The sequence below is a fragment of the Phascolarctos cinereus genome, unplaced genomic scaffold (genome assembly GCF_003287225.1).
Source record: "Phascolarctos cinereus isolate Bilbo 61053 unplaced genomic scaffold, phaCin_HiC Scaffold_5;HRSCAF=322, whole genome shotgun sequence".
Taxonomy (NCBI): Eukaryota; Metazoa; Chordata; class Mammalia; order Diprotodontia; family Phascolarctidae; genus Phascolarctos; species Phascolarctos cinereus.
In genome coordinates, this window is record NW_027555958.1 from 178701321 (window position 1) to 178719993 (window position 18673).

Genomic DNA, 18673 nt, shown 5'->3' on the forward strand with positions numbered 1-18673 from the left:
CCAGTTCATGAAGAAGGCATAAATTCAAGAAATGTCTGAATATTGAAGGGAGAAGTGACTGGTAAACAGATGAGAAAAAGGGGTACACTGAGACAAAGCTCAAAAAATATGAGAGTCAACGGCGGTGATGAATAGGGATAACTAAGAAAGTAGAAGGAAAAGGCTGAAAGTAGATGAACAAAAATGAAATTAGGCAAGGTGTAAATTAAGGGATTTGACAGACAAGAATTCCATCCTTATACAAGAAGAGGCAAGAAATTAGAGCCTTACACAAGGTACAGTAGTGACTTAATCAAAGGACAGAAAAAAATACTTTTGCATTATTTCTAAAGAATAAAAGGAGGGGAGAGATTCTGGAAGCCCTATAGAAAATACACTACTAAAATTCAACTACTGCTTTGACACCCCGAATCATCACCAAAGTGTACCTGCTGTATTATGACATCTTTGATTTCCTTTCTTCTTTTTGCCAATTCTTGATAGGAGAAACAGGATCAAGTACGTATAAACACTAACATGTGATGTGGTTGTGGATAAGACAGATGGTTAACTGGAATGGGAGTGAGGTTGCTAAGTATGTTAGACGGAATACTGCAACGTGTAGATAAATTCACAAATCGTCTACCATGAAATAAAAAAGGTTGGGGGAATATAATGAAGCTGACAGATAATTTGTAATAAAGCCAATCATTTTCATGACCTACAAAAATTAGGGACTAGACTATCTCAAAATTCTCTTTCAGCTCTGGATCATAGGATGCTATAATTCTCTGGCTGTTCACAGGGTGCAGGGTAGGTTTGAAGAAAAAAAAAAGCATATCTTTGTGAAATTTAAAGCACATATTACATTAACTGGGGTATATAATAATACACAGTAACATACCAGGGAGGTATGTCACAAATTTCATAAAGGTTTATGTGGTAGGAAAACCTATATATTCAAGGAAGTTGTGCAAAAAGTACATTTGAATTAGGCTTTAAGGGGTAGGGACTCAAAAGACAAAGAAGGAGAGGATACTGCAGTTAACGGGAAAAAACCATGACAATCAATCACTCATCAAACCTTTACTATGTACATACTACGTACTAGGTACTGTGCAAGACACTGGGGATATGAAACAATTCCTACTGTGAAGGAGCTTAAATTCTATCAGAAAATACAACATGTTATATGCAAAATAGATACACAGTGATTTTCTCAAGGGAGGGCGCTAGCAGCAGACATTATCAGGAAAGGCTTCATGTGGAATATGGTGTTTGAGCTAAATCTTGAAGGAAACTGGGGTCCTAAGAGGTGAAGGTGAGGAAAGAGGGCATTTCATACATGAGAAGTAGCAAGTACAAAGGGCCAGGGATGATAAATGGAGTGTAATACATTAAGTAACAGTAAGAAGATCAGTTTACTAGGGTGAATGAAAGGGAGAACACTATAAAAGGCTGGAAAGAGAAACTGAGGGGCAGCTAGTACTAAGGGACAGAGATGAGAAATAGAGCACAGTATATAAGTAAAAGTAAGAAGGTCAGTCTGACTAGGGTGAATGAAAGGGAGAAACATATAAAAGGCTGGAAAGGGTAATTGGTGCCAAGTAGTAAAGTGGTTTAAATGCCAGAAAAAGGAATTTATATCTGATCCAACACATAAGAGGGAACAACTAGTGCTTATCAAGCAAAGGACAGAGATGGCCAGATTTGCATTTTAGGACAATAATTTTGGCAGTTGTGTGAAGAACAGATTGGTGTGGGGAAAGGTTTGAAGCAGGGAAGTATTAGGAGGCTATTACAATATCTGGGCCAGAGGTGATGAAGACTGGAATCACGGTAGCTTTATAGATGGAAAGAAGGTGAGGGAAGTGTGAGATGCCACTGAAGTAAAGACAAGGAGATATGGCAACTGAGTGAATATATTAGTCAACAAACATTTATTAAGACTTTATTATGTTCGATGTACTGTGTGCTAAGTGATGGGGGGGACCAAGAAAAGCAAAAACAGTCCCCATCCTCAAGGAGCTCACAATCTAATAGGAGGAACCATACAAACAACTTTGAACAAATAAAATATGTATAGGAAAAACTGAAGATAAAATCTGAGGGAAAGCACTAATAAGAGTAGGAATGGGAAAGGTTTCTCACAGAAGGTAATTTGGCTGGGATTTGGAGGAAGCGAAGAGAAGTCAGGAAATAGATGAACAGAGAGAATTCTAGGCATGATGGATAGCCACTGAAAAGGCCTAGTCTAAATACATTGTTTTGTTTGAGGAACAAGCAGGCACAGACTATAGGAAAGGGAGCAAGTTACAAGACTGCAAAGATAAGAGGTTTCAGGTTATGGAGGGTTTTAAAAGCCAAACAGATGATTTATATTTGATCCTGGAGGCAAAAGGAATCCAATGAAGTTTACTGAACGTGTGTGTGTGTGTGTGTACATGTATGCGTGTGCTTGCGAAACACAGTCAGACCTGAAATTTAGGAAGATCACTTTGATAGGTGATTGGATGTAAATGAAGTGGCGAGAGACTCGAAGCCAAGCAACAGGCTACTGTGATAGTCCAGGTGTAAGATGATGTGTGGATGAGGGTGAAGAATAGAAGATGACATCTTCTAATGTGTCATCTTCTAATCTGGATGACTAGGAAGATGCTAGTGCCTTTGAAAGAAATAGGAAAGTTTGAGAGGAGAATTTTTAAGGAGATACTGAACTCTTGTTTTTAAAATGTTGAGTTTGAAATGCCTATCTACGTAGTTTTATATCTTATCTCTCCAATAGGCAGCTGGAGATACTGGATTGCTGTTTTAGGGTGAGGTTGGGGGTAAAGTCCCAAATTTTTGAGTCATAGGATAAAAGTGTAACTGAAAGCATGGGAATAGAAGAGATCACCAAGGGAGATAATGTAGAGAAAGAGAAGAGGGTCAAAGACAAATCCTTGGGGAACATCCTCATTTAAGACATATGAAGAACATAAGGAACCGAGATAGGAAACAGAGAAGTAGTCAGAAAAAAAATGATGAGAGTAAAGCTCCAGAGAGGTCAAGGAAAATGAGGGCTGAAAAAGCAAAAGTCATGAGATTTAGAGATCAGGAGTTGTGACCTTAAAAAGAGTTGTTTCATTTTAGTGAGAGAAGACAGAAACCAGACTTTAAAAGAGTGGGGAGGGGCAGCTAGGTGGTGCAGTGGATAGAGCACCGGCCCTGAAGTCAGGAGGACCTGAGTTCAAATCCAGCCTCAGACCAAACACATGATACTTACTAGCTGTGTGACTCTGGGCAAGTCACTTAACCCCAATTGCCTTAAAAAAAAAAAACAGCGGAGAGTAGGTAGATAGGCAGATATAATGGTAGTGAGTAGAACTATTCTTCATAGAAGTTTGGCAGTAGAAGAAAATGGTATGATGAAGCTGGAACTTAGTTCCCTGAGCTGGATGGTGGGCATCCAGGGAAGACTTAGTGGGAGATAAGTGAGACAAAAACAGCAGGATTCAGATGGCAGGGGGAAGGAGTTAATAGAGAAGGAGAGCATCACGATTAGACTAACAAAGGACCAAAGTAAAGGAAGAGAAGGGTGGGGACAGAATCAATGAAAATGAGGATAGCCATCTCTTTCTATGAGACCAAAGGAAAGGAGACCTAAGACACAGAGAGATTTAGAAGGAAGGAGTGGAAGAAGTTCACATCAGGTAGTCTTCATTTTCTTGGTAAAGTAGGAAGTGAAACAATGTGTTCAAAGTGAGAACAGAGGAAGTACAATTGGGAGCATGACGGAAGAGAACCCCTAGTAAAGCTGCTATAGGTGAAATCATACAGAGTTAATAAAACATTTTCATGCAGTGATAAGGACCTAGTTGAAGTTAAATTGCATACATTTTTAGTGGACCTAGTCCACTAGATTTCTACTTGAAGGTAAAAAGAATGAATGACAGTGCCAGAGATAAGGTGGTCACGTGGTCTAATGAAGTATTTATGAGATAACGGAGAAATAATGTTTGGATAATGCATTCAATGAGTTTGGGAAAAGTAGCAGAGAAGGTGTATTGACTGGACGGAAAATCAGGAGGGAATGGTAGAAGGTCAAGAGGACAAGGGATTCAAAGATGGAGTTACCTTTCCATTTTCAGACTTAAAGACAAGACAATAAATTACAATTACACTTTCTGCTGAAGATAAACAGCATTACTGATGATTTCTGGGAAAAGAGAGCATAAAAATGGGAAAAGGACCGCCATGTACAAAAATATTTCTAGCAGCTCTTTTTGCGGTGGCAAAGAATTAGAAATTGAGAGGATGCCCATCAACTGTGGAATGGCTGAACAAGCTGTGATATGTGAATGTAATGGAATACTACTGGGCTATAAGAAATGATGAGCAGGCAGATTTCAGAACCTGGAAAGACTTATATGAACTGATGCTGAGTGAAATGGGCAGAACCAGGAGAACACTGTACACAGTAATAGCCACATCGTATGATGACTGACTTTGACAGACTTAGTTCTTCTCAGCAATACAAGGATCTACGACAACTCCAAAAGACTCATGATGGAAAATGCTATCCATATCCAGAGAAAGAACCATGGAGTCTGGATGCAGATTGAAGCATACTATTTACCCTCTCTCTCTCTCTTTTTTGTTTTGTTTTTTCTTTCTTGTGGTTCCTCCCATTTGTTCTAATTCTTCTTCACAACATGACTAATGTAAAAATATGTTTAATAACAATGTATATGTACAGCCTATATCAGACAGCATACTGTCTTGGGGAAGGGGGTGGAGAGGGAGGCAGAGAAAATTTAAAACTCAAAATCTTATGGAAGTGAATGTTGAAAACTAAAAATAAATAAACTAATAAAAATTATTTATGGAAACATTTCTTTGCATAAGAATTAAAATGCTTTTATGTCTCCTGCAAAAATAAACCAATTTGAAGTTCTTAAAAAGAGTTGTCCACTCAAAAAGGTTTACAATTACTTTTCATAAAGGAAGAGTTATTAGACAAGAATTCATTTCTATGAATAAGTGAGAAAGAATGGTTATTTAGGAACCTGGAGATGCTTAAGAAACCTATGTAAATAAATGAAAGTGTAGAATCTGGTCAGAGTGGTACCATTTAAATTACTTTTGGACCCTTTAGAAGGTAAAAATAGGACCTGTGATTTCAGTGGTACAGAGAATCTCAGCAGCAGGAAATTCCTTCCATCAATGCAGGTGGGCACTTTCTCTGCCTGTAGCACTGAAAAGCTAAACTATCTGCCTAGGATCACAGAAGCAATCAGCAAGCATTTATTTAACTGCCTACTATAGGCTAGATACCAGGGATATAAGGACAAAAATGAAATAATCCTTACTCCCAAGAAGTTAACATTCTAATGAAAGGGACAAGAACATATATTAATATATACAATATAAATACCAATACATACAAAGTAGTTAAAGGTGGAGCACACTAGAAGTTCGGGGGAATTAAGAAAAGGCTTCATGCAGAAGATGGTACTGGAGCTGCATCTTCAAAGGCAAATGAGACTCTCTAAGGCAGAGTTAAAGGAAGGAGCACATTTCAAGGCAAGTGGGATAGGTTGTGGCATGGGAGATGGGAGTGTCACATGTGTAGAATAGAGAAAAGGCCAGTTTGGCTGAACAGCAGAATGCAGCAGAAGGAGTAATGTCTAGTAAGACTAGAAAGGTTAGAAATAGGGTTATGAGGAAAAAGTTAAATGAAAGAATTTATATTATATCCTTTATTTTATTTATTTTTATTTTTTATTTTTTCCATATGCTTTTGAGTTGAAAATTTTTCTCCCTTTTTCTCCCACCCCACCCTCCCCAAGACGGCGCACAATCTGACATAGGTTTTACATTTACATACCCATTAAACATATTTTCACATTAGTGAAGTTGTAAGTAAAAATTAAAACCAACAGGAGGAACCATCAGAAAGATGAAACAAAACTCAACAGAAGGTAAAAATAAGTGAGAGCGATTCGACTTCCATAGTTCTTTGTTTGGATGTGGACAGCCTTTTCCATCCCGAGGCCTCTGGAGATGTCTTAGATCCTCGTAATGCTGAGAAGGGTTCAGTTTAACATTCTTAGTCATTGCATAACGTGGCTGCTATTGTGTCCAAAGTCCTACATTATATCCTAACAGCAACAAGAAGCTACTGGAGTTTACTGAGTAGAGAAGCCACACGGTCAGATATGTGCTTAAAGAAAATTATTTGGGCAGCAGTGTGAAATATGGATGTGACACAAGGGGACTAACGAGAAGGCTGCAATTAACAAGGCAATGGTAATGAGAGCCTGGTACTTGTGGGCATGGAAAGAAGGGGTCAGACATGGAGGTAGAAATGGCAAGATTTGGCAACTGATTAGATATATGAGGCAAGTGAGAATGGGGAGTACAGGACAATGCCCAAATCACAAACCTAAGACACTGAAAGGTTGGTTGGGCTGTCAACGGAAACAGAGAAATTATAAGAGGGGAAGAAATTTAGGGGAAAAGTAATGAATTCAATTTTGGACATACTAAGTTTGAGATGTCTAAAATATATTCAGTTTGGAATATCTGATTAGGTAGCAATTGTGATGTGGGCCTCAAAATGGCTCAGGACTGTGAGACCCAATTAGGTACCAACAGAGGGAAGACAAGGACAAAATCTTGGGGAACACCCACAGTTAGAGAAAGAGTGTGATAAGGATGATAAGCCAGGAATGACAACTGAAAAGGCAGAATTTAAAACAAGTCTTCTTGGTTCTGAGGCAGGCTCTCTACCCACTATGCCACAATACTTCTCATTACCATTTAGTAATTGCTTTAATGTTTTCCCTATTGTTTAGATAGTAATTTTTCAAGTGTTGGAACTCTCCAAATTTTTACTTCCTCCAACTTCACCTAAGAATTACGTACATTATCTGATGATAGAAAAAAAATTCTTACCTCAAACAGAGGTCCTAATTATTTTGAAAAATCACTTTTTTTCTACTTTAAGCTTTTAATTATCATTGGATCACAGGATTACAGGATTTAGAGATTGAAGAGAACAGATTATCTAGTCCAACCCCTTCATTTTACAGATGGAGTTATAGAGAATTAAAATGATGACTTGCTTAAAGTAATTTTTGTTCCAATGGGAAGTTAATAATAATTTATATCAGGATGATAAAACTCAAAGAAGATTCAGATGAGGTACAAATTATTATCTTTTTTATTTAAAAAGAAAAATATCCTTCATGGGGGAAATGGTCATTTAAATTCTGTACAATGACTTTGGAAGTATTAAAAAATAGAAAGATATGTAAAAACTAAAGTGTAAGGTCCTAGGAGGTCAGGAATTGTATTTTAATTACCTCTTCACCCTTCTCAGTACGAACATATTGCATTGCATACAGAAGACATTTAATAAACATTTTTGAATGTTAAATTCATGACAAGTTAAGTGTCTTGAAACTATACAAACTGAAGATAACTTCAAAATCTGACACAAAATAATGATTTTTTAACTATCACATCTTTCCTATAATTTAACTGCATTCTTTAAGAGAACAGTATCAGCTAAAATATAGCAGCTCAAAAAATTTACAGACAGTAGAATGGACTAAGAGAATTCCCTCTATTTAAAATCAATAAGCAAACCAAGAGTCTATAAACAGTTAATTACCCAAGACTAACTTGAAGGATGAGAAACAAAAACCTTATGACCTCCCCCCGACCTTGAATTAATAATCCCTAAAAATTCATGCCTATAAGTTTTAGAAGCAATCTCAGTAAAGAAAATATACTTACCTCTTCAATTAATTTGTCATTTGGTGATGCTGTGCTGAGACAGACAAGGTAGGTTTGCTTAAAACTGCCCTTTGTACCAAGCTCTGGATGGTCGGAACACAGCTTTGCTAAAGCCGTAGCTTGGCTTAACTGATTGGCTTTGATTAGATGTTTAATTCTCATATCCAACAAGATGGGTCCCTCAAAGGCTAAAAATTCATTCACTTTGAAAGACAAAACATAACACATTATTAACAGAAAATACTATATGTGATAATACTATATTTGAAATATAAATATTCCAAAGGAATTAAAAAAGCCAAAAGGGCAGACAGCACTAAAAACATTTTGTAACTGCCATTGTATCGTTAGGCTGTTTTTTCTTTTTTTTTTCCATAAAGTTCCTGACCTTAAAAAGAGTTTATATTTTCAAAGAGTTATTAATAATTTCTGTCCACTAAAGTAACATATTAGAAGAAACACTGTAATAAATTCTGAAATACTTTAAATTTAACAGGGATAGAAATAATTCTACATTAAAATTGTCCAAAAACATACTAAATTCTTTTACATGATAGTTAACTCTAAGTAATAACATTATAGGTTGGAATCCTTGGAGATTCCTAATGGTCACATAAATGTGGACATGGTATTGCAGAAGGTTTTAAACTGTGGTTTTAATTTACATATATGAAATGTTTTTCTTCCCAAGAATTCAAGCCCTATTTCATTTGTGCAGTTTGTCTGGACAAGTCATATTTCCTGAAAAGTAGAGCCTATAAACTGTTAATCTTTGTATATTTTGTTTCTCAAGTGACAAACTATTTGAAGTCCCTTTCTAACCCTCTGGTTTCACAGTGGTGTGTTAATCACCTACAAAGAGGAACTTCTGGCTTAAAATATAAAATTTTATATGGTGATAACATGAACTAGTTTTTCTTTTTAGCTAATGACAATATCCCATAAATAATAGTGTTTTTCCTATTTACAAATGGAGTACAATACTTACCTACTACTAATTGTTTTTTTTCCCTTTAGGTATTTATTCTTTACTTTTTCTTAGTATTTTGTGAACTACTTATAATACTCTAATATAATGACTAAGTTCTGAATGTCTTGATTACTTAACATAGTTTCTCAGCTTTAAAACTAAATGACTCACAGAAATCTCAGGTTTGGAAGGTACCACTGAGGCTCTCTAGTCCAATCTGTATACAAAAGTACCAGAGTGAGAATCCCCTCTACAACATACCCGGCAACACTAGGCAGCTCTCCAATGTCCTTTGGGCAACCTGCAACTTTGATTCTTTAAAGATTGTGGTGTTCCAAGATTTGTCACCTACAGCATATGACCTGGAGAACATTTGTGTTTAAAAAAAAGATGTGGTTTTGTACTCGGCACACCTTGGGATTGTTGAAAGCACTGTGCAATTTACCAAATGCCAACCACTGTTTTCTTCCTTTTATTCAGTTCTGAGGCTAACATTGTTTATTTGCAGTCATCTTCCCAGGTGCATGCAATAATATAATAATTTAGGGGACTGACCACTCAACTCTCTGTTTTGGTTTGGACAATGGGCATTTTTCATGCATTTAGTTTTCTCATTTTTTCCTCTGTATGATTAGCAATTACAAAGAATAAAAGAATCTTGGACCAAGAAAGTACTTCAATGGCTATCAGGTCCAAGCTGTACCTTAATAAGAATTTCCTCTAAAATAAATCCCATTTTACATTTTTCTCTTTTCAGTTTAATCTTATATATATAAATATGGCCAATTTCTCAGGTCCAACAAGATCTTTCTGTAACCTAACTACATAACACAATATATAACCTATTCTAGTTTTGTGTCAACTTTAAATTTGATAACAATCCAATATATGGTTTCATCTACAACACTGATAAAAATATTAAGTAGCACAAGTCAAGGTCAGGTCCATTAGTCACTAACTGATTATTCCTTAAGTCCAAACATTCAAATAGTTCTTAATAAACAATGCCAATATATAAAAGTCAAACTACATAGATATCACATAATTTGTTATTTTTCTGGTGTCCTTTCTTCTATTCCTCTTCTAAATTTTTTGACCCCATTTCTCTTCTACTCTTCTCCATATCAAACTAACTCAAGAAAGTAAAAGATTAAATACATAAAATAAATGTTAACAACATCTAGTTTGATAAAAAAAAAACGCTGATATACAGGGCAAGATTTTTTCAAATGTCAATAAGAGGAAAACTGTCAGCAATTTTTGTGTTGTGTTGAGTGTCATATGGGGAATACAATATGTGATTTTAAATCTAAGTGTAAAGAAAATAATGAAACAAAAATGATCATTATTCTGACTGTAAACAAGTCAAAGTTACTATACTAGCTTCTACTTTCTAAATCTATCTTCTCTGGAAAGGTAAGCTAGAGACGCACAAAAGAAAGCAATTATTTCAAAATAATCCTTCAAAGGCTCAAGATGAGATCATCGTTAAAGAAGTTATTTTGAGAGATGGCAAACATGTCAACCAAACAGATGGTTGGATTTCCTAACATCCCAAATCGAAAAAAAGGAAATTAGATTGGGAAAATGGGCAAAGAGAAAGTGTTACAATGAAAAATTAATCTCACGAAAAGTGGATTTAAATATGAAGGCAAAATTAAAGTTATTAATTAAAGGTTTTGAAGAAAAGGGAAAAAAAGAACCTTTGGGCTAGGACAAATCTAACCCTCAGGATAATGGTAAAGTTCATCCTGGACGTAAGCTGTCAAAAAATATTATACAGATTGTTATCTTTTTCAAGATTAAGCAGTTAAGGAGGTACTAAGCTATTAAGCAAGTAATCATTTTTCAAAGAGGAGAGATAAAAAGTGATAACCTCGGCCCAAATAAACTATAAGGGTGTGCATGATAAAACTAACAGTACTTACCTCTGTCTCTCTATTCTCTGTCCCTTTCTTTCTTTACTCCCTTGTTCAGGAGTTATCACCTTACTCTGTTTCCTCAATCCTCATTCTCTTTTCTTTAACTGGCTATAAAATGGGACTTAAGTATTTTATAGTTTTTTCTAAACATTTTCAAAATGGTTTTGTGCTCCTTGCTCCTATTTTAAAAGTGAGCTGAACTGTATTAAATAATCATGGATTCATGTAAAGTCCTTTGTTTTCTTTGTGTAAATGGAAATGATCATGTTTGATGTCTGTCAAATAAAAACTAATTAAAAAAACCCATTCAAACTGTAAGACGGATGCCTCATATTTCATGATAAAAAATCTTAAAATTAAGGTAAGAAAGTTGAATATGTCACATATCACAAAAATAAGTTTCCTAAAAAATTAAATTGGCTTTTACATTGAGACCTCTCAGCCCTTTTCTCTGGAGCAAATGACAACAGAATATTAAGAACACTTGTCTGCAGAGTTTTACAAGTATTAATTTTGAGCTTCGCATAAACCTTGTGGAAGTGCTGCAACATTAGCCCCATTTTTCAGATGAGGAAACAGGCTGAGAGAGGTTAAGTGATGTGTTTTTGAACACATAGTTACAAAATATCAAATGTGAGATTTGAACTTAAAAGTCGTTCTGACTTTCAACATCCTATCTGCTCTACTAAGGAAGAAACTTTTGTGACCTATTTTAGCCACTTGAAAAAAAAAAGCCTGATAGATATCATAAAGTGTATCTTATTAAGCTTTAAAACTAGCATTCGAATTAATGGAAAGACAGTTTTTATTTTACTCACCTCTATTAATCCATAAAACTTTAATGATACAGAGAAACATGGAATATTAATTTTCTTACTACTGAAAAAGATTAATTGCATACCAACTAAAGCTGAAATTTTAAGGGTTAAATTTCATTCATTCATTACTACTTGGGATCATTTTAACCCTTCAATAAATGAAGGTCGGTTTTTTTTAAAACATATTTAAAGAAAATAGTTTTTATCACAGCCTTTGCAGTACTGGCAGTTATGATTTTATTTGATCAAATTTGAAGAAAGAAGAATTCTGTTTGGGGAACAAGATTTAGTTGGCTCAAAGTGATAATAATTAGCATTTACCACTTTATATATCAGACTCTGATATTTGTCGATTGGTAGAACAACGGACTTGGGATCAAGAGGCCTAGGCTCTAATTCTGGTTTTGAGACAGCTCTGTAAGAAAGTCAACAGAGACTGTTTTTCATTTTTGTGTCTTTGTACCCCCAATGCCAAAATGTCTTTTGAATTAAATTAGTAGCTATGTGACTTTGGACAAGTCATGTTACCTCTCTTAAGCTCAGTTTCCTCATTTGTAAAATGGGAATAACAATGCTTATACTACATACTTTTATAAGGGTTGCTTATGAGCTATATGGGCTTGTGAGAAAAATGCTTTACTAACAACCTTCAAGTGATATATAAATGTGGGCTGTCATCATTGCAATATTTGCTATCACGTTAAGAGTGGGGGGGAAGCTACCTGACTTCCAACAATTAATATTCAATTATTTTGTAACCAATAGGCAATGGGAATCATTTGTAATTTATGCTGAATTCATGTCAATGGTACATTGAACCAGTTCCAGTCCATTTCCCCAAGATTAGATCAGATCAACAGTGTTCCTGTATTCCCCAAAAAATAACTGACAATAATTTACTTTTTTTGTAGAAAAGAAACTAAGTTTCACAATTTCTATAAAAAATTTATGATGAAGGCACAGATTCTCTTCATCAAAGCTATTTCAAACCTATACTTGTATGGAACTGAAATTTAGGGAAATAGTTTTTATAGTCCTTGCCAAATCTGATGAGTTCTCCAGAAGTCTATTTCAAAATACCTTTAGTTGATTTTTAAGTGTTTTCAGTAATGGTTTTTAGGGAGGTCTCTTTCTGAACTTCAGAAGTTCATTTAAAACAAAATTTTATTTCCTCATGCAATTCCAAAGGTCTTGTACTGTAAGTGTGAAGGAAAGTGCCTAGGTTTTTTAGTAGTCTATTTTTAGAATCCTGAGATGGTTTAACTGTGTATTCCTAGCTAACCAGGCCAATTAAAAAACTCAATTTGTTTTATCTTTGTTTACTAGAAACTAGCTGAGTAGAATTACTGTATTGCTCAGAATAGAGGGCACTCTCCCCTAAAATGAGTTCTGAAAGAAAAATAACCATAGGTAGCCTTATATTGAAAATAATTACATCAAATTACTGTATTATTTTGAAATATTTATTTCAGAGAGTAAGAAAAAATACTTCAATTCAAATTAAGGTTTTTTTTTAGACTGTCATGTTTCTCATTGCAACTTGTCAGGAAGATAGCTATGAGGATTAAAAAATAAAACCAAGTTACAGTTCTTATACAGACAAGACAGATATGGGGTGTGGCTTATAGTTGGTCAACATAATATCTGTATCTGTTGTGCCTAAATAAAAGGAAGAAGCAACAATAGAAACTATTGGGACTAAAGCTTGCTTACATTTAGTATGGACATTTTTTGTGGGCTTCTTTTGGCGCCACCATTAATTTCACTGTTTCAGCCACTTAAAAAAATTCAGTATTTTAAATAGTGGTATGTAACTGTTTGTTAACAAGACAAACGTAGGCAGAAGTTCCAAATTACTCTTATAGATGTTTTTTTTTTTTAAACTGGAAATACAACTAACTAAAATCTTTTTTTTTTTTTTGGTGAGACAACCAGGGTTACGTGACCTTCCCAGCGTCACACAGCTAAATGAGTGTTATGTGTCTGAGGCCACATTGGAACTCTGGTCCTCCTGACTTCAGGGCTGCTGTGCCACCTAGATGCCCCTAACTAACTAAAATCTTAAGTCAAATTAATGTGATTCACATTTCTTATAAGATTTTGCTTTCTCTAAATGATTACAGCTGGTAGAAGTATTTGCATGATTTGGTTCTTTAATTTAAAATTAGCTTCTAAACAGTATTTTATTCAATACCACCAACACTGAAAATTTAAAAAACCCACTAATTTATAAGGACACTTTATTATTACTTTTTTTCTGTTTCTACCAAAAACATAGGTTTAATTGCTAATCTCCTAGAGAAGGAAATCACAAGTGGAAAGTTACATTATCAGGAGTTAATGCATTTCACAAAACTCATTTACACATACAGATATATAATATATACATATTTTATTTCTTATGTTGTAATATTTTCTTAATATATATTTTGATAAAATGCAAACTCCTTAAGATCAGAGGCTGTTTAATTTTCATTCTTTGTATCCCCACGCATATAAAGAGGTACCTGACCCATAGTAGGCATTCTAAAAACTACTTGTTGATTATCTGGTGTCCTTAAATTCCAATTTATAAAACAATTTCCTATACATCAATCCCTAAAATACCTCCGGGGTTATTTTTTTGTTTAAGGAAAGAGGGATTCAATGACATCTTATTCCTACACATAGGTCCCATTATTTTTTGAACTATGTGCATGGTGTTTCAGCTAGTCTAACGAATAAGTACAGAGATATCAACTAATTTATCTAAAAGAAGATATTTAATAGAATATTAAATTGCTGAGTCATGGACCGACAACGTATGCTTTATTAAAATGATTACCTTAAAATAAAGTTTGGTATAGAGGAATTTAAATAAAATATTTAAATCTAATTTTAACAAAACCTTTTCCTTACTGGAATATATATCATTAAATACATACTTAGAGAATGCAGGGAACTTTTTTAAGGGATATTTCAGACTGTTTTTTTAACTGAATTAAATCTCCAACACAGTATTCATATAATACTAAAATATTTAAGTACTATTCATATCCATAATATGCAAAATAATAATAATAATAAAAACAGACTCAAAAATACATGGAAGAGGTAGGATATTTTCATTTATTTAGTTTAACTAAGTGGCTCTATCATCATGATGGGGATCTTTTTTCTATCCAAAGTCAATGAATCACAAAAAAATTAATTCAAGACATACACAATAAAAATAAATTTAACTTAATTTAATGAGATGTTCAGGTCATCATTTTTTTTTAACATAACAAAGCAATGTGGTATACTGAAACAGGACTCTGGACTAGGAATTATGAAAGACCTAAAGAATTATGTTACCATGGATAAGCCACTTCATCTTCAGCTTTCTCATCTGTAAAATGAGGATAATAATATCTATAACACCTACTTCACAAAGCTTTTGTGAGGCTCAAAAGACAATATACGCAAAAATATTTGGTAAAACTTTAAATGCTATATAAATAACAGCTGTTATAAAGAAGAGGAACTATGAAATTTAAGAAACACAACAAAAAATACTCAATTCTATATTACAGTCTACAGGGGAGACAAAAAGAGGGCAAGAAACAAGGAAAAAGAAGGGAAATCAACATTTGAATGACAATAACTAGTAATTCTCTTAATGCTACTATACAGTTAAAATACAACCACAGGGTTCCAAAATATGCTGTTCCATTTAGAATTATATGGCATTTACACATTCAGTTTGGAGGATATAAGAACTAGGAGGGGATAATATATCAGGTGCTCTTTGGGGTGACTGCTCCAGGAAACAGATTTCCCCAACTAGGCTGAATTGAGTACCAAAGGTTCCAAAAAGACACTACACTGACTTTACATTCAATAGAGGCAAATATACACACAGAGATAAAAGAGCAAAAAACAAGGGAAAGAAACTGAAAGATAATATGTTGAGGTGAGTGTGTAAACTAAATTGCTTTGGTCCAGATTTAGAGCTAGAAAGGACTTCAGAAATCATCTACTCCAACCCATTAATTTTTCAAATGAAAAAACTAAAGGGGTTTAAACCCTCTCAGAGGGTTTAAAGTCACTTGCCCAAGGTCATATGTATTAAGAGACAGACCCAGGATTTCAGCCCAGGACCTCTAAGTACAATTCAGGGGTCATTTCACTACCTCACCCTCTTAGGTGAATCTATGTCCCAAATTTTCTTGAACATTTCGGAATTTGGGAAAATAAATATGTAAAATAAAGTGTACTTTGTAATGAGGCTTTGCAAAAAGGAGATCTCTCTTTTTTTTTTCATTCACACCAAGTGACTAGATTTTAGGAAATATGGATACCCTAATTTAGGAGTATCACAGTCAATTATAATTTGCCCTTCGAACCTTGCTCCATTCACTGTCGTTTCCTCAAGTAGGAAAAAAGTGTTTCTAGTTTCGCTCTCAAATTTCACAAATGTTGCTTTGTTTTTTAAAATTAAAAGCTTCAGGATTCTGAAGATTTTCCATATGTATAAAGAATAGACTTTGCAGCAGTTCTTTATTTATCTCTGATAGTCAAAAGAGACTCATTTCTTAATTTTTGTTAACAGAAGGTTTGTCATTCAAATATTTGAATATTATACTGAAACCAACATTTATTACGCTGAATCCTAAAGAAGGCAAAAAAAAAAAATCCCATCCTTCAGAAAACAAAAACTTTTCTGCCCAGATTCTGCATGGTTCCACTACCCAGAGAGGGATCTGGGCACTACTCTTCCCCAACCTTTGAGAAAAGTTGCACTAAACTTACTAAAATGCAAAACCCTTAAGGACACAACTACATGCTTTATACAGTCTGCATATAAACATGAATGTTATGTGTTCACAATAATTTGATATAGTGTCATTCATATTATTCTGACTAGACATTAATTTCATGCATGTAGGGTACTCTCAGAGGAACTTCCTTTATCAAAGTTGATCAGTAACTTCTTTGCAATTTGTGGGATGGCTAAATCGCTCATATTAACAGAGTAACTTTGCAATATACTTTCAGTATAATACCAACTAGTTTTCTTGAAAATATGTTCATTATTACTTAAACCCAGATGGGACATCTTTAAAGCAAGTAACACTGAAAACGGAGGTAGTGGAGTACTAGGTTTGGAGTTAGCAGACCTGTGTACAATTTCCAGGTTTGCCACTTACTACCTGTACAACCTTGGGTTAGTCACTTCTCCTCTGGGTCTCAGTTTTCTCATTTGTAAAATAAGAGGGTTAAACTATAAGACCTCTAAGGTTCCTTTCTAACACTATATCTACAAAATGCTATGATCATAAATTAGCAAGAAATAGGGCAATGGGCTCTAATATTAAGAGTACTAAAATATGAATTAAGACCTAAGTTTTTATTATCAGCTCTATCAATGACTTACTGTGAGAGTCTGGTGAAGTCATTTTTCATTCTGTTTAAGTTTCCCAATCTGTAAAATAAGCTGTCCATCCCTCAAAGCATTCAAGCAAAAACTGACCACTCCTGTAGAAGTAGAAGACCTTAAAGGTCACTTCCAACTGTAAGGTTCTCTGAATGCACCCTCTCCTGACCTTCTTGACAGGTAAGAAAGAGCCTTGAGGATGAATGAGATCAAACACAAATGCTTTGAGCACTTCAGAGGAAATTTTACTTAGAGCTTTAAAAAGTGATATTTTAAAATAAGATTTCACAAAATATTACATACTTATTTTTGTATTTCAACAGATATATTTTTTCTTTTTCTAAAAATTTTACCTTTTTCTTTATCCAATGGTTCCTGGGAAAGAATTGCATGCAATACTGGGTTTTTCCATACCCCAGTTTCTTGAGCAAGAGTAGCTAAAAAATGCAATTCACAGCTTCCACTCTCCATCAGCTTTTTATGAGCTACCTATAAACATCAGAAACCAGAAGAATTATGATTACATTCTTAAAATCAATACCAAAGTATTTTGAAATTTGTAATTTTAAAATAAAAACAGCTAAGTGGCTCAGTAGATAGAGCACTGGGCCTAGAGTCAGAAAGAGCTGAGTTCAAATGCTGCTTCAGACACTTACTAGGTGTGCGACCCAGGGCAAGTCACTTAACCTCTATTTGCCTTAATCTACTAGAGAAGAAAATGACAAACCACTCCAGGATATTTGTGAAGAAAACCCTATAACAGGGTCATGAAGAGTTGTACATGACTGAATGACTAAACACATCTTTTGAAATAACTTATAAAGTTTTATCTAATATTTATCTAATATCTAATATCTTATATTACAAGATGGTTAATGCTTTCATTTCAGATTTTAAAAAATCTAAAGAGCAATAAAGCAATTTTGAAACTTAATTTCTATCATTTACAGAGAGAATTAATATTATAGAACAAATACAAAAAAATCTGAATACATTTCATCAAATCTGTATCTCATGGAAGACATCAGTATTGCCACTCTACAACACTGCCTTTAAAATCAATTTAGATGGAAAAAAAATTTTTTAAGCCAATGTATATTGATGGCCCATACAGGTATAGTTTTTGTATAAAATATTCACAAAAATTTCACAAAGGAAAAACGAAGAGGCACGCTTTAATTTATAAATGATATATCTTTTGCATTTTCATTTCAAATTTTATTTATTTATTTGGCAATTGGGGTTAAGTGACTTGCCCAGGGTCACACAGCTAGTAAGTGTCAAGTATTTGGTCTGAGGCCAGATTTGAACTTAGGTCCTCCTGACTTCAGGGCCAGTGCTCTATCCACTGCGCCACCTAGCTGCCCCTCAAGTTTTATATTGAAATTATTTTTTACAAATGTTTTCAAATGTTGCTTATTTTACTTTGCCCAGAAATTACAAATTAAATTCTGAAGTGTACACATACATCTTTTTTTAAGAAATATAAGGCAGCTTTGTTAATAGTACATAATAATTCTCTATTAAAGAAGACTAAATAGAATAGCTTAAGAGTTTTAGAAAGATAACAAAACAAATAGGATACTTTTCTTTATCATTCACCTTTGTACAAAAGGTTCAACTAGGTAATAATTAGCAAAATGTGCAAAGCAGTTCAATATTACATTTGCATATAAAAATCTACACATCTTTTGTTAGTAAAGCATATTTGAAAAATATAATATTCATTACAATCTAAGCTCCATGATTTTCTGAAATTCTAAAACAGGGGAAAAAACAGATGCATAAATGTGAATTTTAG

At 34.2% G+C, this 18673-nt stretch overlaps 1 protein-coding gene across 1 annotated transcript in view; it reads right to left on the reverse strand.

The window, feature by feature from the left end:
- The window catches only part of ZNF292 (zinc finger protein 292), a 112626-nt gene that overhangs the window by 15755 nt on the left and 78198 nt on the right, over positions 1–18673 (reverse strand). The window contains exons 4-5 of the mRNA XM_020976310.2: positions 17226–17361; positions 7765–7967 (exon numbers count right to left, since the gene is read on the reverse strand). Of these exons, the coding sequence (XP_020831969.1) occupies positions 7765–7967; positions 17226–17361 (339 nt within the window). The remainder of the gene's footprint in view (positions 1–7764; positions 7968–17225; positions 17362–18673) is intronic.